Below are 27,635 nucleotides of genomic sequence, written 5' to 3'. Positions count from 1 at the left end.
TTGATTTGGCCAAACCCAATAGGCACGATTTGAACTCTGAACCCCCTACTTGATACCATGTTAAAATTGATTTGTTAATCATCTATCTCAAAATCTTGATGGTTTTAGAAAGGAGATCAACTCTCATGTATTTGTATTCTTTGAAAGCTTGAAAAAAATTGATAATACTTATTCAGGGTAAGAATTAGTTTGGACGCTTGTACTCTTTGGAATATATTAAAGTGTAAAATGTTCCATAACCTTGGATCAAAATCTGTTTAGGCATTAACCAAAAAAAGTTAGGATAAGAACCAACAACAGCGTGGTATGGTGGTGAGGTAGATCCCAAGACTTTCCACCAATGTTTGGAGTTTTATGCTATGTTTACTTCATACAAGGGATGAAGAAAAGAAAAGGAATCCCTAGGAAAAATAAATCCCTAAGGAAGAGAAAGGAAATCTAGCCCCCGCGCAGAGTAAACGGAGGATGAATCTTTTGGGGGGAAGGTGCGAGCGATGTGGGTGCAGGCGGTGGCTGGTTTCGGGTACCTGTTCAACAACAGATGGTTGGTATTCGTGGCGGCGATGTGGGTGCAGGCGGTGGCTGGGATCCGGTACCTGTTCGGCAGCCTGTCGCCGGTGATCAAGAGTGCACTCGGCTACAACCAGCGGGAGATCGCGCGGCTGGGAGTGGCCAAGGACCTGGGCGACAGCATTGGCTTCCTCGCCGGAGCCTCTGTGAGATCCTCCCGCTCTGGGCGGCGCTGCTCGTCGGCGTGCTGCAGAACTTTGTGCCGCAATGCTGCGACAAGATGCGACCTTCTCCGGCCAGCGCACTCGTCACAACACCGCAAGTCACCTCCATCCTCATGCTCCAAAGCTTCATCTTTCCCACCTTCGGCCGAGCCCTCAACTTCGCCGTCAACTCCAGCGCCGCCGCTCCCTTCGGCGGCGAGGCGCTCGACCCGCGGAGAGCCAGCGGCATCGCCGTCGTGTTCCGGGACCCCTGGTCGAACCCCGGCGTCTCCCCGGCTGCGATCTCCGCTCCAGTTGCTGACGGCGACGAGCGCTGCGCTCCCGCCGGCCTCGTAGGAGTACCCCATCGCGCGACTGGGGTTCCAGACGCTCAAGGTCAGATCGTACTCTGTTTCAGTGGCGTTTTGGACGGAGAGGCTTTGGACGGCGAAGGCGGGGCGCAAGGCAAAGTGCAAGGCGGCGGCAGTAGCAACGAGGAGGAGGAAGGCGGCGGCGAGGATCTAGATGAGGCAGCGGAGGCAGGGGCTGCGGCGGCGGTTTTTGGTGCGTCTGCAGTAGCGCTACGAAGGCTCGACTCCGTCCGTTGTGTTTCCGCCCGATTTGGCGGGGATAGATTTTGACAGAAAAATCATCCGCGGACGGATGAAATTTCCTTTCCTTCCTAAAAACTTTGAGAGGTAAATGAGGGATGTATGCATGCAAAGGAAATCTTTCCGCGGTTTCTCTTTCCGCACCTCCAAATAAACTGGGCATTAATCTGTGAAATGGCCTGGTGGGAATACACTGTTGTCAGGGTTTAACTTTTTCGTATCCATCCTGAACAGACAATATATTTTTTTCTGTCAATGTGGTGGGAGAACATCTTGTGGTGAGCTGGAACCTCATTATGATATATTTTAATAGAAATTCCAGCACAACATGAACCATTATATCTTCAGCTCTGAGAAAATTAGCAGTCAAATACTCCTAGACATACATTTTATTGTATAATAATACCCTTCCATTTCTTCTGTGGCAACAATAACAGGGAATAAAATAACATATGGATCTGAGCATGTTATTGGTGAATTCTTGACTAATGTGCACTCTACATTATGTTCTCACACTTATATATATATATATATATTCTTCTCTTCTTAAGTTTCCTTCACTTCTTTTTCCTTTGTTTCTATTGTCTATTTATCTAGCAACTGCATTTAGAAAAAAAAGACTCTACTGACTCTGTCAATCGGTTCTTCTTATTGTTGTGACCATCTTAAAGTTTATATGGATATATGATTAACCATTTGCATTCAACTAACCATATTTATATTACTAGCACAAGGGTTTGATCTCATATGGTATATTTTATATTACAATTACTTGTATTTTTTTCTAAAATATTATGCAGTTGGTTGTATCTTGGCACATGAAGGCTGCCACGATGTGTGAATTCTCACGACAGGAATTCATTGGCGGATTACAATCTCTAGGGTAACCTTTGATCTGTTGGTTAGTTGTGAGGATGATGGTTTAATAGTAGTTGTGCTGAAAGTAGCACTGTTTGATGCAGGATAGATACAATTGAGAAGTTTCGTGAGAAGTTGCCATACATGCGTAGTGAGCTAAGAGATGATCGTTAGTAATTTCTATTCTGTTCATTCTATGTATCACATGTCATTTGCAACATTTGGTTTCTTGTCATGTTAAAAGTTCATAATTTTTCTTCTTGTTTTTCTTGAATGAAAACCAAAAAAATATCTTTGTTTCCTAAGTCATTTTCTTGCCTCTGTTCCTTCAGAAAAATTTCGCGAGATATACAACTTCGCATTTGTCTGGGCTAAAGAAAAGGTATGCCCCATGCTACTATATGTCCCCTTGGTAACATGTTTGTGTAGTCCAGTGAAGATTATTGCTCCATTATTGATGGACTAGTAATGACTTGCATAATAACCTATTGGCATGGCCACGTGTAATGTTCATTATCTTCTGTTAGGGATGCAACAGAAATATTGTGTGAACTGTGAATCATGTATCTTTTTTATGGATAAATTGAATAAACATGGTATGAAGATCATAAGTTTAAACAAGTGCACTTTATGTATAGTTCATCTAATGGTTATTAATTATAATCATTGCTCATGTTGAGGGAAAAACTGCCAATGCCGGTCCCAAGTCCAGATGAAAAAGGTTGAGGGTTGTGTTAGGTTGTAAGCTAACGTCAAACACAGGTGAATGTTCTTATGAATGGAGCTCATGTTGAGGGAGTGAAACTTCAGAGATGTTCATTATGATATTTTTTTTTATTTTTTGCAAAAGAAATTTTACATTTGGGGGATTGGTTCACCGTGTTTAAAAGCTGTTTTACAAGTCATTTGAAGGATAAAGAGCAAGCCATGTTGGATCTAAATCATGCATTCATTTGATTAGTTAGTGATTCATTTTCAAAGTGGTCATCTATATACTATCTTGCGCTAACAATTTTCGTGGATCCATTAGTATATGAAGATAACAAGTAATTTCTGAAAATTACTTGCGGATTGTACTTCACTACGGGTTGTACGAACTCTACTTACCTTCTCTCAGATCAGGTGAAAAGAATCAATCAGATGTTAAGAATGGGATTGGTCCTGGATTATGATCTTTTGAATCAGGGATACAGAATGAATGGTCCATGGTTTGGCAAGATGGTAAATGATTCAGAATCACACAATTGTAGAACTTATTGACTAGACTCCTATTTGCATCCCATTGTGGCCATTAAATAATATACGTTTTGATTATAATATTTAATTCTAAACAATAATTAAAGAGGAAAATAGGAATCCCTAAATATTGTATATAAACTTATTTAAGGTGCATAGTAACAAGATATGCATTGAATTCACCTCAACAAACTATGATACTATAACTCAGCATATGTATTCAATATGATCAACATTTTTAGCTTGTTACATAAAATAAAAGAAAACATGTTAGTAAACTAAAGTTAATAAATTAAGGGCTTTGATGCAAACTAAAACTAAACAACCTGCAAATTTGAAAAGTAAAGCTAATAAGCTAAGGGGATTTTTTTATACTAATGCTGCAAGATGGTCATAAATTGATGATCGATGTACTGATTTTCTTGTATATGGAAATTTGGCGATGTCTTTGATGAATTGGAATTCACTATGCTGGTGTGCTTAGGTTTCTGGCAATTAATACTATGGGTGATAAATACCCTCCGTGTGCGATAACTCACCTTTTCAATTTTCCTTTGTATTTCAGCAAGTCATCACATTTTGTCTTTTTATTTCTCTAAATTACTAGATCTCCACCAAACAAGTGCCATATAACCTAATAGGGCCTTCTACCATTATTGATTCTGGATAATTAGCATCTGAAAAAGATTACATGCAAAGATGTCCATTTTTACTATCTAGTGTGTGATCTTTTGGGTAACAAGATTTATCTAGCTTTGTGACTAGTCAACATGAGTATGTACAATCATTTAATTATGTATTTTTGTTGACCAAAGAATTTGACTCTGGATTATTAGAGCATGCTTGGGTTTGCAATTGTGTACCAAAATCATGTATGCACAAATCCTTTGGTGACAAAAAAGCATTGTAATGATCAACAGGTCTATCAAGAATATCACCATAGTTCTTTTGGCAACGTAACATCCGTCTCACTATAATTTTGATATTATTTTATCCATTATGTAGGAGGAGGTCCTTTTATTCATGTAACCCCATTCTCAAACAATAATTTTATTGGAAGATTCTTGAGAGTAAGAGTCTCCTTTGTTCTATTCTTTTGCAGGGTCAAAAATCTTTAGCACTAGAGACAGCTATTGGCATGTGGCAATTGCTATTTGCTGAATGGCATTGGCCTTTAGTTGATCATTGGTGTCAATTCTTGCAGGTATGGAACTGTCACCAGGGGTGAATCATACTACTGATATAATGTTTAACATACATGTTAAGAGTCTGATGCAGTGTACTAGATGATCATTGGTTGGAGGCTCGATAAATATTTGTTTTTTTTTTGTCTTGCTAGGTATCTGAATTTTAAGTCAGATTATTTCCAAAATAAGTAAACTGATGAGGCATAGGAAAGAGAGGTTATCCATAGGGTCCAATTTGGAACAACAGGAAGTGTTAATAAAATCTCACAATTTTCTTCTCTTGTTTAATTTGTGAGGTTATATTGGGGCAGAATTACCAAAAGGCCAGGATTATATTGTAGCAATTCAAACTTGTCAAAAAAGCCTTCGCCTAACACAATTCAAAATACTAGGAATGTAATTTGACTTATTTTTTTTTCATATTCTTGCAATATTCATGATTACACCTCCATTTTCATTTTAACTATATATGAAAACTATCACGATTATGTTTTGTTTTTATTAATCATTTTGAATATGAGTATAAAAGTAAAATAATTAAGAATAATTGGAAGTACAATTCTATTTTTAGGTTGGTATGTGAAACTTTTAAAATAAGGCTAGTAATTTGAAGTGGTGGATTTTAGTAATATTTATCTATTTGATAGTTTTTGCAATTTAATAAATATGAGAAAAAATAGAAGTTTAGAAGTTCCAAGTGACTGTTTTTACAAGATTAACCTCTTTGGCTGGCTTCGTATTTCTGTATTTATGGTAGTAAAACTCACCATGAAGTACTAAGCTTCTGTGAAATCCCATTAATCAGAGATTTTTTTGTTCATTTTCATTTGCAGGTAAATTTTTATCAACAGAATATCAAATGGTTTTTTTGGATAGATAATTTACTTAGTTTCCCATAATAACAGTTTCTTCATTATGTATTGAGTGCATAGCTGTTTCGTTTGATCTTTCTAAATTTTCGTTATCAGCTAAAACATAACAAAGCAATATCAAGGGATACCTGGTCTCAGTTATTGGAATTTGTTAAGGTATGTACCAAGTACTTGTAATTTTTTTGCAGATATGCAATTCTGTGTTACACACACACACATACACACACACACTGCATGTGATGGCTGTAATTGTAGGATGATGTTTGTAGCGGCCAGTATTTTATTTATTTCTTCTTTTGTGGTGTATATGGAGTTCCATTAGATATTTGTCCCTTAGTCATTTTATATTCTAATTTAAGTAGACATGTTGGAAGTGTGTCAACTTTTTGCATGCATTTTTTGATTATTGACGTTTGTAATTATATAGTCACGAATATTAGACTTTTGTATTTTCCTTGTGTGTTCCTGTACAGAACGATCAGATTTCTCAACATATTCTAAACCAGGGAAGTACATTGGTACATTCATGTAATTGCTGCATTCAGTAAATGTATACAATCAAATTGAGACAACCCAATACTACTCCATTAGCTTATTGCCAAGCCAAAGTAATTGCGTTATTCAAAATTTGTGTCTACCTGTAGAATGTCATGTTGAAATCTGTCTTTTCTGCGGTGGTCTTTATCCTGTTCTTGCGAGCTTCTCATTTGCCACCTGTAAAAGTTGATACCATCTCTATGGATGGTTCAGAACTCTGCCAATTCTAGCAGACAGTTAAACTTGATAATCATATTTTTGGGATACATATTTTTATGTAAAGCGTCTCATTTTCCTTCTGCAGAGGAAAGTGATGTCATAGTGGAAATGGAACTAACATCAGAATATTATTAAAAATAGATAGTCAAAATGGAAAGGAGCTTCTGGAGTCCATGTGATCGTTGTGCTCTCTTAGTCTAAAAGAAAAACGATTAGAGTGTTAGGTTGGTAAGAATTAACACTCACAAAATGTTATTGTTGTAGCTTTGCAGGGATGGGAATGGTAAAATGGATATGTAGAGTTAATAGAAAGGACAAAAAAAACACTAATATTCAAATAGCAATTAGATCAAACACTAAGTTAAATAGACAATAATCATGTTCAAAGGCCACTAATAATTAACCAAGTAAATAAGGTTTGGTTCAGTTATAATACAAAATAATATAATTAAGTTGAATATATTATTTTGATATAACCTTGTATATATCTTAATAGAGAAATAAGATTCATGTAGTTGATTTTAAATAGTTGGATAAATATGGGTTGATGATGATAATGTTGCTACGGCAGCCAGGCAGAGAAAGGGGAGTGTCTCTGTGTTCATAGAAAATAATTGGAACTAAGACTTCTTATAAAGGTGGCAAAGTTTTTCGATTGGTTTGTGTAAGGATAAATGATTGAGATAGAGAATGGGAAGAGCATAAATGTACGTTTTAACTAGTCATTTTAAAAGCAGTAGATTGCAAAACTGGGGGAATTAGGGTATAGAGCAGAGTTTGCACAATCTTTATAGGATAGAGAAGAGGAGAGTGGGGGTAGTAAAAGGGCTGAAAAGTATAAGCTAGCCATGGAAATGAATTGATACTGTAGGATTATTGCTGCTTCATTAATAAGGTGTTTTTTTGGCACAGGTAGTGAAGGGGAATGTGGTTAAGATTTCCTTTCAAATTGAGTGGAAGATGAAAATTAAGGATGCATTTCTTTATGATAGTGTTCATACGGACTCCACAATAGGTACCACGTACCCGCATTCCAATATAATTAAATTGGAGAACACATGAGAACATTTACTATAATATAAAGCCTTTATTCTAAGAATAACACTTAGTGATGTTGAATTGTCGACAGTTGAGCAATGCTGGGTGACTTCGAGACAAATCTTGTTTCTTTGATGGTTTGCATGAACTCGTGAATAGTTCATACTTTCTACCTGCTAACTTGTATACATATGGAATATATTTATATCCATCTTAATAAGAGATCCAGTTAATAGCCATGCTAATCCTCCAAATAATATGCTAAATTTTGTGAAGCTATCAAAAGATAAAAGAGGAACAAATCTCAATCTTGCAGGTACAAGCAAACAAAACTCTTCTAGTTATGAATCCATGAACAAGTTGCATTAAAAGTGAAACTATTATAATATTATTGATCGACCATGAACTAGTTGTATTGCAAAGTGGAACCACTATACTATTTTTAATCTCAATGTGTCTTTTCTTCAAGTTTCCTTCCAATGACTTTCTTTGGTCTGTATGGATACTGGAAGTTTAATACAGTTGATTTAATCAGCAGTTAGTTTATAGTTATATGTGAATTGAATCAACTGTCACCTCATGGAGTGGTTCTGAATTTAATTTTGTAATTATGGGCACATTCTTAATTTTGCAAAACCATGAACAAGGCAGTCAATTGCTGGCTTGCCTGCCTGCCTGTCTGACTTGTTTGTATATGAAAGTAAAGAGAAAAAACAAGCAATTGCAGTTTTCCATGCTGATGGTTATGCTTTGAGGTACCTTGTTTCAGACTATCGATCTTCAAGTCTCCAACTATGACGAAGAGGGCGCTTGGCCCTATTTGATAGATGAATTTGTTGAATACTTGACTGCAAATGGAATCATCCAGCGTCCTCGAAATTGAGAAACCATACATTATACTGGTGGTGCAGATTCTTCTCATGCATTGAGACTGGTTCGTGAAATCATTTATGAAGCAAGCAAGCAAATTCTTCAAATCTTGCTCTAGGTATTACATGTGAGCCTGAAGCAAGATGAAGAAACATTTATAATATGACATTTTTTTATCTTTCATATCACTCTGGTCATTGTAGGTCTGTATTGCCTTCCTCTAGTTGTTGCTACTCTGTTCCTTTGCTGCGTGTGCTTGCGAACTCTACATTTTTTTTAATGAAAATTTACCGTCAGCACTTTTGAAATAACTCTCATGTTAAATGGAAAGGGACTATTCTATCTGATAATAAAATTGCATTTTGACGTTATCAATTGGGTTTGTTGATCTTGTAAATTATGGTATTTCCACCATAAGCATATCCATGTTTGATGCCATGCACAGCTCTTTCATTTTATCATTTAGTGTGTGATGATTTTTCTTTATTTAAAAATTGTGTGCAAATCGTTCCACAAAGGTTTCCTGACTGTACATATTCAACGCAGCAACATTTGTGTACAATCACGGTTAAAGGAGAACTAAGCCGCTGGTGTTCAAGTTTTTGTTCCTGTCTGGAATTCTTTTTTATTTGCATAAAATTTTATCGATGTCATTATCCATCAGACGGAGCTCTAGATTTTTGTTTGGCTGGTTGAATATTTTTAATTTCGGTTTTTATTATTTAGAAAACGAAATTGTAAATGCTTATAATGTAATTTCCTTCAATGCCATTCAATAAGAACCTCAGTAATAATAATAATAATAATTTCAAGTTCACCGCAATCAGAGCAAAGATATCCGACAACATTCATAATTTTTAATCTTGTTCGATTAATCTTAGAAGTAGATGGTAACCGGAGCAAAGAACATTTATAATTTTAAATTTTATTCAATTAATCTTAGAGATAGATAATCGAGTTTCATAAAGCGAGAGAAAGTCTGTAAACTCTCAGATATAATTAAATTGATTACGACCTAATGCAATTATTAAAATGAATAAAAATCGAATCTCGATAAAATTGAAATAATCTTCTTTGCTATTGTGGTCAGCTTCTTAATTTACTTTCTCACGTGATCCTGAATACCGCTGAGATGGTGAATCCTACGTTGAAGAGAAAAAATCGAGTGCAGTTGTATATGCTGGAGGACAGGCATAAGATTGCAGTTGCAGGTTCTGGCTCAAAAGTTGCAAGTTTAAAGCTACGCTACCAAATGGCTTAATTGGGAAGAATGAAGATAGAATTGGCGTTTGTAGGAGACAAACAACATCAAATACGGCCATAATAGCTAGAACAAAATGGAAAGCAAAATCAGGAACTTCTGCGGCGATTCGTACCACATCTTTTATAGATCAATCCAAATGCTCTTCAAACAAAACGAAACCATGAACAATCGATCGAACACTCATGAATAAGAACTAAAACCAGGAAGAACCAAACATTCTCACGGAATCGACTACGAACGTGCGTCTCGAGAAACAGAACAAAAGCAGAAAATGGTGAATCTTGTTTCTTCCAACAAAGACAAGGAAAAAGCAAGTTAAAGGACAGACAGGGAAAGACAAGGAAAAAGCAAGTTAAAGGACAGACAGGGAAAGGAGGCGACAGGCATCGGTACCTTGGACGGTGGGTCGGGCGTATCTCTTCCCCCATTTTGCGAGACTCGACGACGGTCTCGTCATCTCAATCTCTCAGACTGGCTTCTCGCGCTCGGCTCGTGGATCAATGAAACCGCGCCAGATCCTCCGCTGGGTCGATCAAGGTACCGCTTGCAGGAAGGACCAATCGGATCATCCACCGCCGTCGCCGTCGCCGTCGCCGAGAGCGCAAGATTCAAAGCGCCCTCCCTCCATCCGATCTCGTCTTCTCGCCTAGGCAAAAGAAACAGGTTCCTTAATTTACAGCCTCTAGAACTTTTTGTACCTCTAGGACATACCGAGGTACCAAATTTTATAGTTGTCCCCATTAAGTTTTCCTCTGTTATTTAGTTCAGCTATGATGTTCTTTATTGCCATAACCTATCATAAATAAATAAATTATTTAGATATTCAGTGTATGTCATTTATGTATGTAATCTCTAAATTGACTCAATGTAAATTTGATTTGGTTTATAAAATCAAGTAAGAATTACATTCTCACTCATTATTTGTATGTTCCAATCTAATTTGCATTGATCTATTTTATTACATACATTCTATTTTAATGAAATTAATCATGATATTTATCATTAAATGAACTTATCATTTAAAAGTTAATTAATTATACTCATAATGAACCAATCAAAGAGTATACATTAATAAATAAATATCATGCATCATGTAGAGCAAACAACATAAAATGAATATATCATTAAAGTAATATGTTGTACATTGTTAACAAATAACAAGAACTCTATTTTAAATGTTACCTATAACATTTCTACTCATAGCTATTAGAAAACAACTCTAATAAACTAGATAAGCAACTATCACTCTCACTAGGACAAATACTAGCGCAGTAATAATCCAAACATAGTCTATCTTTTCAGGCTGAACAGAAATATCTTCAACTGAGATGTTATCTAGATGATGTCAGGATACAGAATACTGTGATGAATCCAAATATCTCACAGAAGTGTCTTCTACAGAGTCTTCTTTTGGATCTTCTTATGGATCCTCTTCACAATCTGCATAGTGAAGCAGCTCTGTGCATAACTCGGTATATGAAATGTGCCCATCATAGCGCCTCCATATCTGAAGTGTTACATCTCGTAGGTTTTCAGACAATGTACAAATTAAAGTCCAAATCCTGTAGTTGTCTAGAATCAAAAAATTTTGCATCTCTAGGCGCCAAAACAGTCTATCCAATTTTCCCATGTGTCCACTAACTCCATAAGCTGGGTCATATTCTATCCACTGGATAGCTTCCCTTACCTTATTACACATCATATCGCGACGAGTCATAGTAGTAATTGTCCGTGCCATCTAAAAAAATTGAAATTAATGAAGTTAGTATAAAATTGACAAAGCAGCACATATACCAGCTTAATTCAATTTATACAGGCATAGAACTAACACAATAAATCAAGAAAAATAAATCTTCTTGATTTATAGGGGCTTTGTCAACTGATCCTTTTACCAGTCGATCGGCACCTTGAAGACTCAATATGACAGTGTTCCATGAGAACTAAAATATCACATAGTTTCAATCACCCCAAGCACCTGCGCACCATGCATGATATTTAGTTTTCTCATCATCTCCAACCATGTTGACTAAGCCTATTGAGTTGTTTCTCAAGTATAAGTTATTCAAACAACTTCTCAATTAATTATGAGTATCGTTGACCAATGTCAACTCTAACCAAGTCTAATTTATACTTGGTTGTCTCTACTCAAGTGTCGTCACCATACCAGAGCACTTGACATTTCACTTGTTTGAGCCAATTGGGCACATGACTTCCAAATTAGGCCTTTCTAATTGAAAGCCCAAAATTGGCCCAATTAGAAATCTGACCCAATTAGATTAATTGGTCTTCCAATAAACTCTAATTAATTAATGATCAGTCCAATTAAATTTGATCCCTGCCCAATAATTGGTCACAACCTAATTACCAAAAATTAGGAAGCCCAATAGGCTTAATTGAGTAGCCCAATTAATTAGATCAATATGTAAATGAAACAAATTCATTTATATATCATGGATGTGGGTTATTGGTTAGTCTCCCTCTTTGTGGCCGTGGAGACTATGAGATCGATTCTCAGCAACCACACATGTAGCCTTTTTTTTAAATTGGGCTTCAATGAAACCTAGCCCTATACCAATTAATTGGGCTTCATGCTTCAAAGAAGCCTTTACCCAATTAACAGAAATCACGATGTGATTTCTCTGGTTTAGGGTTTAGGGTTTAGCCTTTTTTTAATTGGGCCTCAATGAAACCTAACCCAATATCAATTATTTGGGTTTCATGCTTCAAAGAAGCCTTTACCCAATTAACAGAAATCATGATGTGATTTCTCTGGTTTTTTTTTAATAATAAAAAAAATTACCCTAAAAATACGCCTACGTACATCACCAAACTTTCATTCTTTTTCTTTTTCCAAATATGTGCCTAAGCACACTGCCGCCTCTGCCATCCCTTTATTTTTCTTTGCCCTAGACTCACAGTACCACCGCCTGCACCATTCTTGCCGGCGCCGGCCTCACCGGCACTAGCCTCACTGATGCCAGGCTCGTCGGCACCAGGGCATGCGCTTGCCAAGTCGAAGCCAGCGCTCACCCCGTGAGCGATTCTTGCCGTCGACGCTAGCCGCTAGCTCCAAGCCAGCCTCGCTGGCATCAGGGGGCACGTTGCTGGCTGCGGACACGCCTGTGCGCTACCGCGGGTGGTTGATTTCGCATCTTCACGCAAGAACAGAGAAACAGAGACGGGTCGTTCGGGAAAAACGCTAACAGGTAAACAAAAATCTATTTTATGCTTTGATACCAATGTAGATTTGTACCTGTTGTAGCGAGAAATTTCGACTGGGATCGCTTGTGTCGGAGGAACGATCACGAGGAAAGCACCTCAGGTTTCCATAAACCAAATCTGCTGGTTTTGGTGTTCACAGATCTTCTCCAGTCGTCGCTTCCCGTCTGCTTGGACACTCACTCGCACAGTGCAGGCGCTTCTCTCACGCTTCGCTTGGATGCACACAGTAAGATCGCTCACCCTCCTCAAGGCTTTCCTCTTTCTTTAATAGGGAGAGGTCGCATCCTCCACGGAGTGCAGAACGTGCACTCCGTGGGGTGCATGGTGGGCGTACATGGTGGCAGTGGGCGGTTACATAAACTGCTAATAATATAATCATCTTCGAGAAAAATGGCATTTGTCGATACAATTACCTTCTTATCTTGAGGATCATAAAACCAACCTCCTCTCGTTCCTTTGGCGTATCCCACGAACAAACACACTTTTGAACGTGGATGCAATTTCCCAGTTTTTCCTTCCAACACATGTGCTGGGCACCCCCATATACGAAAATGAGATAAACTAGATTTTCTCCCTTTCCACAACTCTAAGGGTGTCTTTTGGATTGACTTCGACGGTACTGCATTCAAAATGTAAGTGGTCGTCTCTATTGCATAACCCCAAAATGAGTTTGGCAGTGATGAGTAGCTCATCATGGACCTCACCATATCAAGCAAAGTGCGATTTCTCCTTTCAGCAACACCATTTTGCTGAGGGGTACCAGGTGTAGTGAGTTGGTATAAAATATCATGCTCTAGCATATAATCTTTGAATTCAGTATCAACATACTCGCCGCCTCGATCGGATCGAATGCACTTCAAAGATTTGCCTAGTTGTCTTTCGACTTCCGCATGAAATTCCTTGAACTTTCCAAAAGTCTCGAATTTTCTATGCATGAGATAAACATATCCATACCTTGAGTAATCATCAATGAAAGTGACGAAGTACTCACAACCACCTCTAGCTTGTGTAGTCATAGGACCACATACATCACTATGTACAAGCTCTAGTGGTTCTTTGGCCATATTGCCCTTTGCAGAGAAAGGTCTCTTAGTCATTTTTCCTTCTAGACAAGATTCACAAACAGGGAGAGTACCAATATTTAGCTCTCCTAAAGGATCATCCTTTACAAGTCTGTTTAATCTTTCTAAGGAAATATGCCTTAACCTTAGGTGTCATAGATATGTTTTATCTTCATGAGAAACTTTTTGCCTTTTAGGTTTTGGATGTTCTACTTTAAACATTTCGGCATTAAGCAGTGGTTGTTCATGTGGTCTTAGAGTATAGTCCATTTTCCATCATTGCAATACAAATAATACGCCCATTTCTCAAAATAACAATCTAATTATTATTAAAAGAAAGTGAATAAAATTGTTCATGCAACTTTAAAATAGAAATCAAATTTCTATGAAAACTAGGAATAAAATAAACATTGTTCAAAACCAAATGTCTATTATTAAAACTAAGTTTAATGACTCCCACTGCTCTTGCCGAAACCACTGCTCCATTACCAACTCTCATCGTAAAGGATCCCTCGACAAGTTCTTCATAAGAACTATGTAGCTGCAAAAGAAGAACAAACATGATTAGTAGCTCCCGAATCAACTATCCATATAGAAGAATCAATAGTTACTAAACAAGATTCTAGAACAAGTAAATCATATTTACCTTTGTTCTTCTCCTTTAGGTCAGCGAGATACTTGGGACAGTTTCTCTTCTAGTGACCATCTTCCTTACAGTGGAAACATTTTCCCTTAGGCTTTGTAGTGTCAACCTTCTTTTTGCCATTAGAACTCTTCCATTTCTTTTGCTTTTTCTAAGCTCCCTTTGCTTTCCCCTTATTCTTCCTTTTCAAACTAGCTTTGGAGGAAGATGGCTTATTCTCGACAACATTTGTCTCACCTTCTTGGACCTTTCCAATGGAAATGGCCTCAAAGGTTTGCAACTCATTGAGTAGCTATGTCATGTTATAACTAAGCTTATTCATGACATAGTTGCTCTTGAATTGTAGAAAAGCTGGAGGCAATGATTTCAAAATCATACTCACTTGCGTACCATCATCTATGGTCGCACCATTGGTCTCAGCTTCAATGAAGTAGTTAACCATGTTCAAAACATGTGCTCCAACTGATTGCCCTTTCTTTATCTTAGCATTCATGGCATTCTCAATTGGCCCCATGCTTAGATTGACTAGACTGCTGACCAAACATAGCTTGTAGGGAATCCATTATCTGATAAGCATTCTCCACATGCTCGTGCTTCAGCCTAAGCACATCGCTCATACCAGCCAACATGTAGCCTTTAGCTTAGTTGTTAGCAGCGACCCATTTGTCATATATTTCTCATACACTACAAGAAGCATTCAAAGGAGGCTCAGAAGGACATTCCTCCGTCAAGACAAACTGGAGATTCTCACAGACGAGGGCAATGTTAATGTTACTCTTCCATTTTATAAAATTTTCACCAGTCAACTTCTCATTAAGTAAAGTAAGAATAGGACCAGAAGACATGATTGCTGAAATTATATCACAAAGCAACATTTAATTAATTGAACGAATATCATAGGCAACAAATAAATTAATTTAGGAATCATAAACAAAGTGCATGATATAAATTTATTTATCCTACCAATTCCATGGAAATTTAATCTCACATTTAATATGTCGTGTAAAATACTAAAAATTTGAGGGTTAAATTGTAAATACAATTAACCTTAATAGTAGGGGTTTATGGGAAGAATAGAAAAAAAATATTTAAGAGATTGATTAAGTTAATCCTAAGTTGATTGGTTTAATTAATTAAATCCAATTGATATATTAGAGCAACATTTAATTAATTGAATGAATATTAGGCAACAAATAAATTAATTTAGGAATCATAAACAAAGTGCATGATATAAATTTATTTATCCTACCAATTCCATGGAAATTTAATCTCACATTTAATATGTCATGTAAAATACTGAAAATTTGAGGGTTAAATTGTAAATACAATTAACCTTAATAGTAGGGGTTTATGGGAAGATTAGAAAAAAAAATATTTAAGAGATTGATTAAGTTAATCCTAAGTTGATTGGTTGAATTAATTAAATCCAATTGATATATTAGAGTTAAAGGGTTATTGATATATGTTTTAGGGTATAGGGTTATTGGGTTGTTGGATCTTGACCCGTTAAGAAAACTTAAAATACGGCTACTGTACAAACCCAAATCGTGAGTTTCTGCCTTCTTCTCCTGACGCGCTCTCTCTGCCTTCCTCTTCTTCGACGCACGCGCGCCCGTGTTTCCCCTACGCTAGTGCTAAGCGGAGGCTAATCGTCGGTGAGCAAGGGTTTCGATCGCCGGGGGCTTGGTTGTCGCTAGGAGTTGGCTGGGAGCTGTCGACAACGGTGTTTCAAGCGACGAAAAGGAGAGGGAGCGATCGGCCAGAGAAGGAAAATACAATAAGTTAAGCTGAGAATCTTTGGGTTTCTAGGATTCTTGAGCTTAGATCTAGGGTTTTTTCAGATTTTCAGAGCTTGGATTTGAATCGGGCATTGGATCTAGAATTTGAAGTTCGTCTTCGAGTTGTTGCCATGAAGGAAAGAAGGAGCAGAGTTGGAACGGATCTAGGGTACTGATTCGAGGTGAGGTTTCTTTTATTGAATCAGATTCTTAATGGTGATTGAAGTTTCGACTCTGTTAAATGGATTATGGTTTGATTGATGAGTCTTACTTGGATCAGCTTCTTTAGATCGGCAGAAAGAAGGGAAATTAGAGCTGGATTCTAGGAAAGACATTAGTTCTAGTTGAGGTAAGCTTCTAGTTGAATCTAGTTTGAATATTAGTGATTAACAATGGATTGTATGGATCGAGTTGGATGGTTTGTTTAGTGATCTTGGTATTGTTTGATTGGTGTGAATGAATTGTTCTGTTGGATGCTAGGGTTGTTATTGGTTGATCTGTTGATTGGGTTGTTGGGTGATTGTTGTCTAATTATTGTTGGAGTTTGGATTGGTTGAAAGAAGGATTAGGGATTTATTAGTTGATTATGATTATTATTAATCTATTGGGTTAAGTTTGATCCATTTAGGGTTAAATCTGATTAAAAACTAAGTAGGGATGTTAGTGTGGATTGAATCGCGGTTAAGTTGGTTTAACCTAAGTTAGATTAATATGGATGAATTTCGATAAGGTAATTAGTGGGATTAGATTATAGAGTTTAATTACTATAAATTTAATATGATATCATTTTAGTAAATGATGTATTGTTGTGTAATTTCAGGACTTTAATTTGATTAATTCTGTTATACTCGGAGCTTATTTTCTGGGGATTTTATTGTCGACGATCGTCTAATCAGGTGGTACCCTGTACTTGGTCAATACAGGTTTATTTTTCAGTGCATGATTTGTATTGCTATTTTATCTATCCTGTTGCTATTCATGCTGCTTGAGATATTTATCTAGTTGATACCTTTTGATAATCGTTGCTTGATACTTGCTAGTTGACCTTGTGATGATCTATTACTATCATGTTGATACTCTTGTTATCTATGTCATTTACCTTGTTGATACTAGTGTTATTCGTTGCTTGATACATGTTGATTAACCTCTGATTGATCTATCCACTGTTAGAACAGTTTTAACTGTTGTATCATTGACCTATGTTGACTTCTCTTGATTCCTGTTGAGCATGCTAATTAATTGTAGCTATTACATGTTGGGATGATCATCATTATATCCACATGCTAGTAGTAGGTGTTGTTGACAGCATTGTTGGCTGTTCTTATTGGCTCTTGTCCGGCATCGTGTTGTGGTGAGATACAGGGGTGAGAGCATATGTTGCGCCATAGTTGGGTGCGACCAGGATTGGCTATATTGCCCTCCTGCTACACTGCCCGCTCCCCACTAGATTGGTGGTGGATTAGTTGTTGGAGCCTGTGCAGTATGTCCTGTTTGGCACCTCAGTTCATTGCCCTGGGGGGTGATTGATGGTGGCGAGTGCAGACAGTGACTTGCATTTGATTGCGATGTTTGTTGCATATTTACATGCATTCGTTGGTAGATTATTACATAGTTTACTTTACTCATATGGTTGTGGTTGTTGCACTTATTTGCTATGATTGTTGCACTGCGTGTCATTACATACATGATTACATTTACATGATTCCTGTTACCATGATTCATGTTATCTGTTGAATTCTGTTACCTATTGATTATTATTTACTTCTTCTATGTATATTCATTCTGGACTGTACACTCTTGCTATTCCTGCTGATTTATCTTTACATGCACTTCTATTCTGTATTCAGTGAGTATCTAATGCTCACTACCCAGACCTTGAGGTTGCTTTGTTTTCTCCCCAGGTAGCAGATAGGAGGATAGTACTTGGAGCTTGGAGATCTGGTCGACTGTATCCATCTCACAGCATAAAGATTGGTATATGTCAGTTGTCTAGACTGTGTTTGTGTTGTTCATGGACTGTAGTTGTGGTGTTAGACTTGTACTTGTGGTTGTCCATTTTGTTCAGGTTTTTGATGTTTTCGGTATGCATATTTTTCTATATGTTGCATGATTATTAGTAGTTGTGGCCGTGTGAGCCTTAATATTATTTGTATGCATCTGTGATGTATGTGTTCAGGACTTGTAGTCCTTATTGTGGCCGTGTTGGCCTTTATATACATGTATTCAGGGAAATTATCATTATTACAGGGAAGATGCTGCCGAAATTTTTTTAGACGACCTCCTGAGACGTAACAGAGAGTTACTTAGTAGATTGCTTGTCGAAAATGATCTTTTGATCGTGGACCTTGGAATAGAAGTCTGTGGCTATGAACTAAGTAAAACTTCTGTGTACTTGTGTCTTTTCCGTTGCTTTCTCTGTTTCATATATACAAGTTTTACAAGTTTATCAAAAAGTGTGAAAATGCAATGTAAGCGTTATTCACCCTCCTCTAGCGCTCCCAACGATCCTACAATTGGTATCAGAGCGAGGGGTGCTTGATCTTAGTGCAACCACTGATCGAGTAATTTTTTTAATTTTTTATTTTCATGCTATTTTTTAATTTTATTATTCCTCCGCACTACTAATCTAAGACCAAATCTTGATACATCTTAGTTTATTATCTTGTGTGCGAGGTTCATATGACCCATTAGAAAGGTTACAACACTACTAAACCACCTTTGTTCTTTGGGGAGGACTTCATCTGCTAGAAAGGTAGAATGAAGTACCACCTAAAGACTCAGACGGATATGTGGATAGTGATCCAGATCGGATTCATAATCTCGATTGACAATGGCGGCTTCCCACAGTCATGCGAAAAATAGGATGTAGCCACCAACAGAAAAATTAAAGTTAGCGCCAAGGCAACCCAGACACTCCAATGTAGGTTGACCAAAGAAGAGCTTAACAAAGTCAGCCCGTTTATAAGCGCCAAGGATTTATCGGATAAACTCATCGAACTCCACGACGGGACTTCCAACACAAAAGTCAGCAAGTGCGACCTTCTACTAAATAAACTTTACAATATAAAAATGCTAGAAGACAAATCCGCTAGTGGACTACATGAGCTAATCTAGGACTTGCTCAACAGGCTCTATGCAATTGGTCAACTCATTGAAAATCAGGATATAATAAGGTACGTACTGAAAGCATTCCCTAGGAATACTTTATGGGCATCAATGGTCGATGCGTACAAAGTCTCCAGGGACTTTTTAAAAATTAAATTAGATAAATTATTTTTTGAATTTGAATTGCATGAGCAAACTAATGCCAATCCAGTAGAGAAAGAAATTGCTCTTGTTGCAGGTCAGACTAAGGAAAAGAAGTCCGGAAGACCAATAGAGGAAGAATCCGAAGAATCATTAAGTTCAAAAAATATTGAAGAAGAAGTGCGGGATTAGAAGGTCAGAAATGAAAAAGGTGGTGCAAAAAGCTAACTTGAACAAAACACCTACAAACAAGACTGAACTCACGTGATATGGATGCAAGGAGAAAGGGCACTTCAAGGCTGAATGCCCAAATAAGAAGAAAGAGCGCAAGACAAGGAAGAAGGGGCTCAAGGCTACCTAGGATGAGTTATCTTCAGAGGACTCAGAGGAAGAAGCTAACACAAGCTTCCTAGCTCTCCCAGCTCGAAAGGAACTAACAGAAACGAAGACCGAATCAGATAACGACTGTAATACAAGCCACAGATCCGTATATGGTTTAGAAGGGCCAACAACCACTGTAAGTATGGAGAAATTGTATGCAATAATTTATAGTTTAACTAAGAAATTGGTTAAGTTCAATGCTCAGGTTGAATCTCTCCAAAAGGAGGTAACACTCTAGAAAGTCAACTTCAGTTCGCCAACTGAAGATGTTCAAGTTGGAAATTCAACTCAAGTCAAACTTGAGGAAAAGAATTCCAAGTTGAAATTTCAGATTGATGATCTGAAAAGATCATTGGAAAAGTTCACTTTGGGCTCCAAATATCTTGACATGATGCTTAAAACTCAAAGGGTTGTGTACAACAAACCTGAGCTTGGACACAAAGCCAAACATAGGTTGTATATGTCTTTGCTGAATCGACCTAAGAAATCATGAGTCCAAACATGGGTTCCAAAGTCCAACCTGACCAATCCAGTTGGACTGAACTATTACTGGATCTCCAAGGATCAAATACATTATTTGATCATACCTAATAGGGGTTATGATCCAGGGGGATCTAAAACCTTCCATGTTAAGTAGAATTACATATTTTATTTTTCTTATTGATTAACACCTGTCCAACCTAGTACCAGGGTGGGACGAGATAATAGTACATTAGGAAAACCCAGTTTAAGTGATCAAATGAGGAGTACCCGAATTGATTTACTTAGCTGAGTGGAACTAATCGAAATTACCTCATCTAACCCTAGACTAGTTATATCAAAGTTTCTCCTTAGATTAACTAAGTATGTAATTTCTTAAATCAACTGTTGGGATCGTTCCGGTGCAATACGCATGTTTACACGTTTCGCAAACGTGCGCAGTGAAAATAAAATAATAATTAACAACTAATTATCATATAACACATGCATGCACAAGCAGGAAATAAACAGCGTACAAGGCATGGCAGGAAATTAAAATTTTTCAGAATAAGAAATTATTCTATGCACATAATTACTATTTACAGAGAATTAAATAATTCTGCACGTACCTTTCCGATGATATTTGAGCAGGATTGATATCAATCGAGTGATCCTCGTCCGAGTCCCGCCTCTACTGGTGATTGATAAGCTAGCATTTTATGGTATTTTATTGATTCAATTTGGGTTTCTCCATGAAAATAAAATGCTAAATGACATGAATTGATTGCAATTGTGATATGTTGAATATTTGGATGATTAATTCTAAATTCTGTGATTTAAGGATTAATTTTATATTAATTGAGCTTGATTCTTTGTAGGGTCCAAATTGAACCATGATCGAGCCAAATTGAGATTGAGTCAAGCCAAAATTTATCAAATTGATGGTCCTAAAACGTCATGATCAAGATTAGGGTTCGATTGGAGCTGAAATCGGGCCGATTGGAGCTTAATTGGATGAAATGGGTTGAACCAGGGCTGGACTCGGGCTGAACCAAGTAGCGGAAGCGGCTGTGAACAGTGTCCCAGTTATAACGAGAAGAAACACTGTACAAAATCATGGTTACTGTAGCAAGTTACTGTAGCACTTCATTTTCATGATTTCCAGCTTCTTTTTCTTCGTTTTTGAACGACAAACTCCAAATCTTCTTCTTCCAAGCCAATTTCCAGACTCTAGGAGGCGATTACAATCTCAGTTCGGTGTTAATTGCGATCAGAATCACTGGAGAGGGTTTCTTCAGAGCTTCTAATCTGCGACCACATTCCGGCTGCGATCTTCAGATCCAGGCTAATCGGAGCTACAAATTAGACTCGGAGGGGTTCTTCGAAGGTTATTGAAGGTTCCTGAGCTTTAACTTACCAGCAATTTGAAGGATTACATCTTGATCCTCAGATTCTTGATTGTCTTTGTTCTGCATCATCACGGAGGGTTTCTGTGGCTGATCAGATGCAATTTAGATCAAAGTGAGCTGAGAATTGGAGTTGTTCTCTGGATTTCTGATCATAGACCGGATCTAGTGTGACGGCTAGATTGGATTTGGTTTGTAAGGGAAGATCCAAAGCTTAGTTGAATTTCTTGTTCTGTTCTGTATTTGTTTTCTGATACATTGTTATTTCTGTCGAATTGGAGTTGATTTGATTGAATATCTTGAATTCGATTAATCTGGTGAAAGCATTAGCTATTGTTGTTACTTTAGTATACTTAGAAGTTTTCGTAGATATAATCATTCAGCATTTTGTGTTTGAATTGCTGAATCTGAAGTTGCACAAGTTACTGTTCAGTATCAGAGTTGCATATCATATTTGAGTTGGCTAGTTTAAGTGGTTAGTGTAGTTGTACTTCATTGCATTTAATTCAGGTAAGTGAGTTTATGCATTAGTTTCTGAGTTATATTTCTTGTATTGTTGCATTATATTGAATCCATGTTTCTGAGTTTATCCATGCTTCATTTGCTTGTTAGACCTTATCTTGATTTCATGTTCTTGTTTTTAATTGTTGCATTTGTTTCTTTCTTTTAATTACTACATTGTTCTTGCTTTTGATTTAATGTTTCTTTTCATTTACATTGAAAACACCAAAACCCCCATTTACATTTGAAAAACCCAAAAATAACAACAACTTAGCTTGATTCAGATAAACTCTCTACTAGTCCTTGGAAAAATACGACTCGTGGCCCCTGTATTACATTTACTTGTGAGTTAAGGGTTTTCGATTATAAATTTTAATTTGAGGCTCATTCGTGACACTAGTGTGGGCTCTATCAGTGATCCACACCAAGCTCTCATCTGGACGACTTCAGAAGCTATAAGTCATGTCACCGTCTTCGGTACTAGCCGATGATTGATGACGATCGAATTGAGAGAAGCCTTATTTCAAAAATCATGCAACAACGTTTGTCGCGATCATTCCGGGGCTTTCTAACTATCATCGAGAATCATATTCTCAATGTAGTTTTCGGTAGTCAATCTTTAACCGCTGAATTAGGACAAACAATCGAAAACTTTTCACGATAAAATGATGGAACAATTGTCCGATCAGTTCACAAGCTTTCGATGGCAAGCCTCAATTTTTGATAGCAACTTGTGGTGGCCGAAAACAATTTCTAACCATCGAAGCTGCTCTGGGAATAACTTCAAAAGATTTGTTCGCTCACCGACGACAAACTCTCCCCGGCAAACAAGCTCTCTCTCCGGTGTACAGAAAACCTTATTTCTGACTAAGGGAGAAGAGAAAAACCAAACCGGGTAATGCCAGGAAGAAAACAGGGCTCGAGTCCTGTCGATCGAAAGATAAACACACCGCCTCTGCTCTAGAAAATCCGACAAAGAGAGCCAGTCACAATTGGAACAGTTGCAGTGCTCTTCTCCACGCGATGGCAGAGAAAATCGACGGCGACGTGCAACTCCGGCAGCGGCGATCTCCCGAACATGGAAGCAGAGACGACAATCTCTCGAGCACAACAGACGGTGAGTTTCTAAGCACGAAGGCGGTGAGTTCCCGAGCGCGGCAGACAACGAGCTTCCCGAGTGTGACTAACGGCGAGCTCCCGTGCGCAGAGACAACGAGCTTCTGAGCATAGAGACGGTGAGCTTCCGTGCGCGAAGGTGGCGACGCGGCGGGGGAAGAACGAGCTACGCAGTGTCGCACTTGCTCCGTGACGCGGGAAGGAGGAGGAACAAGGGAAAGCCTCAGTGGTGTTCACGGAAGCAGCAAAGAAGACGATGAACAGGACCCCTATTTTCGTGATCGCTCTGGAATAAGGCTTCTCTCGATTCGATCGTCATCGATCATCGGCTAGTACCGAAAACGATGACGCGATTCGTGACTTTCGAAGTCATCCAGACAGGAACTTGGCGTGGATCACCAGTAGAGGCGGGACTCGGACGAGGACCGTTCGATTGATATCAACACTACTCAACCGTCATTAGAAAGGTACGCGTAGAGTAATTTACTATTCTATAAAATTTTAATTTCCTGTCATGCCTTGTATGCTATTATTTCCTGTTTATGCATGCGTGTGTTGTTTAATAATTAGCTGTAATTATTTGTTTATTTCTACAGCGCACGTTTTTAAAACGTGAAAACACGCGCATTGCACCGGGACGATCCCAAAAGATCTGCGAGAAGAAGCAAAGACAGAGAAAATTTAAGATTTTTCTTGTGGATCTGAGTAGAGAGATAAAGAAGAAGTGGGGAAGAAATAAAGGAAGTAGGATTTGAGGGGATTTGGTAGAGATTGGAAGAGAGGTGGAGAGGAGAAGGTGAACAGGAATTGCAATTTGGGGGTGCACGGCCGTGTGCTAGGGTACACACGGCTGTGTGCCTTTTTATAGGTAAAGAGGCACGGTCGTGCCTGGTAGGCACGGCCCCTCGAAGGTGTTATTTGGGTGTCAGGCACGCCCATGCCTTATATGCACGGCTTGCCCAAGTTGATCTTCGGGTGCAACCACACGGTCGTGCCTAATAGGCACAGCCTGTGAGGGTTGTTATTCGATGGAGAGGCACGACCTCGAAAGGGCATGGCTCTGTAAGAGAAGCACGACCGTGCTTAGTAGGCACGGTCTTGCTTTATTTGATGTCAATCTCCTGAATTTCTTGCAAAGAACAGAAAAATTTATTACCAACTTAATAAAATAATAAAAAATTATGCAATAAAGGAAATAAAGAAATATAAAAAAAAAGAAAAATCTTGGGTTGCCTCCCAAGTAGCGCTTGTTTACGGTCTTTAGCTTGACCCCTTTATTCTTTAGTGTACAGGGCTTATTGGTTGACATCTCGTAATCAAGCCCTGGGTGGTATTTTATATTTTTATTTTTTTCATATGGCTTCCTTATTGTCCTGGTCGGTACAGGTTCTTCCATCGACAAGGTGAGGGATTGGTACATCAATTTCTTCTTTGGCTAGGTATCATCCAGCCTATAGCATTTTCCTTTTTCTGGAAGGTATGCATTTGAGTCAAGTGCGAAATTGAATTCTACCTTTTTGTTTCCCACTTCTAGGGACAACTTATGATTTTTCACATCAATCTTTGCCCCAGCAGTGGCTAAGAATAACCTTCCCAAGATGATTAGAATTGACGGATCTTTCTCCATATCAAGTACAACGAAGTCGATTGGGACGGTGAATCCTCCGACTTCTACCGGCACATCCTCAATTATTTCCATAGGATATCTACATGAATGATCTGCTAGTTGGATGGCCATGGTGGTAAGCTTGAGATCTGTATATCCATATTTTTCACTTATTGAGTAGGGGATGATACTGACGCTCGCTCCTAGATCACAGAATGCTCTACCAATTGAAATTGTACCTATCTTGCATAGGATGGTAAAGCTCCCTATATCCTTGAGTTTCAGAGGAAGTTTGTTGTTTAGAATTATTGCATTGACTTCCTCTGTTAGCGCCACAGTATTCTTGGCCTGAGTTATATTCTTCGTGGACATGAGCCCTTAATGAACTTGACAAACTTAGGCATCTCGATAAGGAGTCGAGAAGGGGAATGCCCAACGTGATATCCTTGACTCTGTTATATAGTTTCTCAAACTCATCATCTTTTTGCTTGTACAGGAGCCTTTGCGAGAATGGTATATTACGCATTAGAGTTTTCTTTGAAGGTACTTCAGCGGGCGTATCGGTCTCAACTTCCTCCCATTCATCTTCAATAATCAGAGTAGAGGAAGGAGGTTGTTCGACGGCTGATGTGCATGTAATATCCTCCAAAGGAGCAGTCACTTGAGGTTCCTTACCCTTCAAGGTCTGTCCGCTCCTTAGCTCAATCGCTTTGCAATGCTCCATGGGGTGGAAATCTGGTTTTCCTAGGAGTGCACCCACTTGTCTAGAAGAGAGGGAAGAACTAATCTGAGCTATCTGCGTTTCTTGCATCTTCATCCTCTTATCATGGTCATCTAATTTTTCATTGATTTTGACCATGTCACCTTGAAGTTGTTCCAGAATTTTCTAGGTGTTTGACACCTCTTCACTTGGCTTTGGTGCAGCTTGATAGGATGGCCCTTGGTTGTTGCGGTATAAGAAGTTGGGATGATTCCTCCAACCCGGATTGTAAGAATTTGAGTATGGGTTGTTCCTCTAATTATATGTACCAATGACGTCACAATGTTCATATTCAGCAATCTGAGTTGGAGTGCTCCTATTTGGCACATTTCCTTTGTGTGGATAGAATCCCTATAAATCTCACAAGGTGAAGATACCTCATTAACCTTGCTTACATTCATATTATCAAATTTTTTATTGAGGATTTCCATCTGTGCAGATAAATGAGTAAGAGTGTCAACTTCATACTTTCCAGGAGTTCTTGAATTGTTACCTCTCTTGTTAGCCCATTGATAATGGTTGAGAGCCACACTTTCAATTAATTCTTCAGCATCTGCTAAACTCTTATTCATCAATGCACCTCCTGCAATGGAATCCAAATATACCTTTGTTTGATAATTGATTCCGTTGTAAAAGGTATGAATGATTTGCCACTTCTCCAATCCATGGTGTGGACATTGTCCCAACATTCCTTTGAATCTGTCCCAAGCTTCAAATAAGGATTCATTATCTAACTACATGAAGCTTGATATCATATTCCTCATGTGGGTTATCTTACTTGGGGGTAGAATTTGTTGAGAAAAACTTGTTCACATTGATCCCAAGTAGTAATACCGTTTGGAGGTAAAGAGTAATACCAAGATTTTGTTGGCATTCTGGATCTCCGTCCTATGTTCTGAATTCTATCCGCTCCGAGAAGCATAGAACTCCACAGGACATAAATTTTATCTCGCCCAGATCAATTGACAAAGTCTATAAAAGACTAAGTCAATCGATCCACAGGATCCCCGATTTTAAATTACTAACTACGGTTTTATTATCTAATTCTAAGTATGAAAAAAAACTACAGAAAATAAATCCATACCTGAACCCTAATTAGACCTCGGAATCTTCTACTGTATTCCTATCTCCTTCCCGGACGCTGTGTGGGCAACAATCCTCCGGGAGCAAAGAAACTGCAACCACCATTGGATGACGCCTTTGATCGCCTTACTTCTTCTTGAAGCAACTTCGCTCTTCTTTACCTTCCACCTTGGATCCGGCCACCACCACTAGAAGGAGATTCGGCCACTAAGAGAGAAAGAAGAAAACAAAAGAGGAAGAAGAAAGGGGAGGAGTATGGGCGCGGACCACAAGAGAGAAACGAGATCAATTGCGAGATCGTTACGACCTCGTATGATATTCTTGTTCTTGTGTTCTCCTTGTTGCCGCCCACCCCCTCCTTTTATAGCCTCTTAAACTCGACCAAGTCCTTGGCCGCCCCCTTCTTTAGGAATCAATTGGACTTGATTTCCAAAACCAATTCCAATTTCCTTATTTGAATTAGGCGCCCACCGTTGGATTGGCTTGCTTGGTTTCCCACCGTTAGATCCTTTTGGAATTGATTGTAAAAAATAATTCCAATCCTTATCTATTGTGGGCGCCGGCCACATCCTTGGTTTGGTTCAATTCGTGAACCAAACTATGTATTAAAGAGAATTAAAACCGAACCGAAGAGATCTCATCCATCGGATGCGACTTAACCTCATCTGACGGTTCTAATATAATCTCCTTTAATACAACTTGATTGCTCTGATCCAACGGCTGCAATCGAGGAAAGAGATTTAAAACCGAACCGAAGAGATCTCATCCATCGGACGCAACTTGATCTCATCCAACGTTCTAATATAATCTCTTTCAATGCTCTTTATTTATTTCGATCCAACGGATGCAACTTGATCTAATCCCATGGATACAAGATGATCTCATCCATTAACTCATCCTACGGTCAAGAACTAATCTCATCCAACGGTCGAGATTAAATCTCATCCGACGGCTGAGAACTAATCTCA

At 38.3% G+C, this 27,635-nt stretch overlaps 2 protein-coding genes and 2 pseudogenes across 3 annotated transcripts; 2 read left to right on the top strand and 2 right to left on the bottom strand.

Annotated features, from left to right (window-relative positions):
- Positions 1-680: 680 nt before the first annotated feature.
- Positions 681-1,549, bottom strand: LOC141819357 (uncharacterized; annotated as a pseudogene).
- Positions 1,550-2,119: 570 nt separating this feature from the next.
- Positions 2,120-8,452, top strand: LOC141819358 (uncharacterized). Of its 2 annotated transcripts, XR_012601053.1 has the most exons (7): positions 2,120-2,207; positions 2,287-2,351; positions 2,515-2,564; positions 4,521-4,622; positions 5,574-5,633; positions 8,041-8,259; positions 8,345-8,452. XR_012601053.1 is itself a non-coding variant. In XM_074706686.1 (6 exons), the coding sequence occupies exons 1-6, from the start codon at positions 2,143-2,145 to the stop codon at positions 8,152-8,154; spliced, it is 456 nt and encodes a 151-aa protein (XP_074562787.1). In that variant the 5' UTR covers positions 2,120-2,142; the 3' UTR covers positions 8,155-8,452. The 2 variants fall into 2 exon arrangements, 1 of the variants encoding a protein (XP_074562787.1); XM_074706686.1 differs by having other exon boundaries at positions 8,041-8,452.
- Positions 8,453-24,653: 16,201 nt separating this feature from the next.
- On the bottom strand, positions 24,654-25,641 carry LOC141819359 (uncharacterized). The gene is made up of 2 exons (XM_074706688.1): positions 25,143-25,641; positions 24,654-25,027 (listed from the first exon to the last, which is right to left on the bottom strand). The coding sequence occupies exons 1-2, from the start codon at positions 25,639-25,641 to the stop codon at positions 24,654-24,656; spliced, it is 873 nt and encodes a 290-aa protein (XP_074562789.1).
- Positions 25,642-26,244: 603 nt separating this feature from the next.
- On the top strand, positions 26,245-26,354 carry LOC141819360 (small nucleolar RNA R71; annotated as a pseudogene).
- Positions 26,355-27,635: the final 1,281 nt, after the last annotated feature.

The sequence above is a fragment of the Curcuma longa genome, unplaced genomic scaffold, assembly GCF_044706935.1.
Source record: "Curcuma longa cultivar G26 ecotype Majalengka, Jawa Barat unplaced genomic scaffold, ITB_CL_G26_1.1 contig_4262, whole genome shotgun sequence".
NCBI classification, from domain to species: domain Eukaryota; kingdom Viridiplantae; phylum Streptophyta; class Magnoliopsida; order Zingiberales; family Zingiberaceae; genus Curcuma; species Curcuma longa.
Note: the sequence above shows the minus strand (reverse complement) of the source record. Positions and strands in the feature narration are given on the sequence as shown.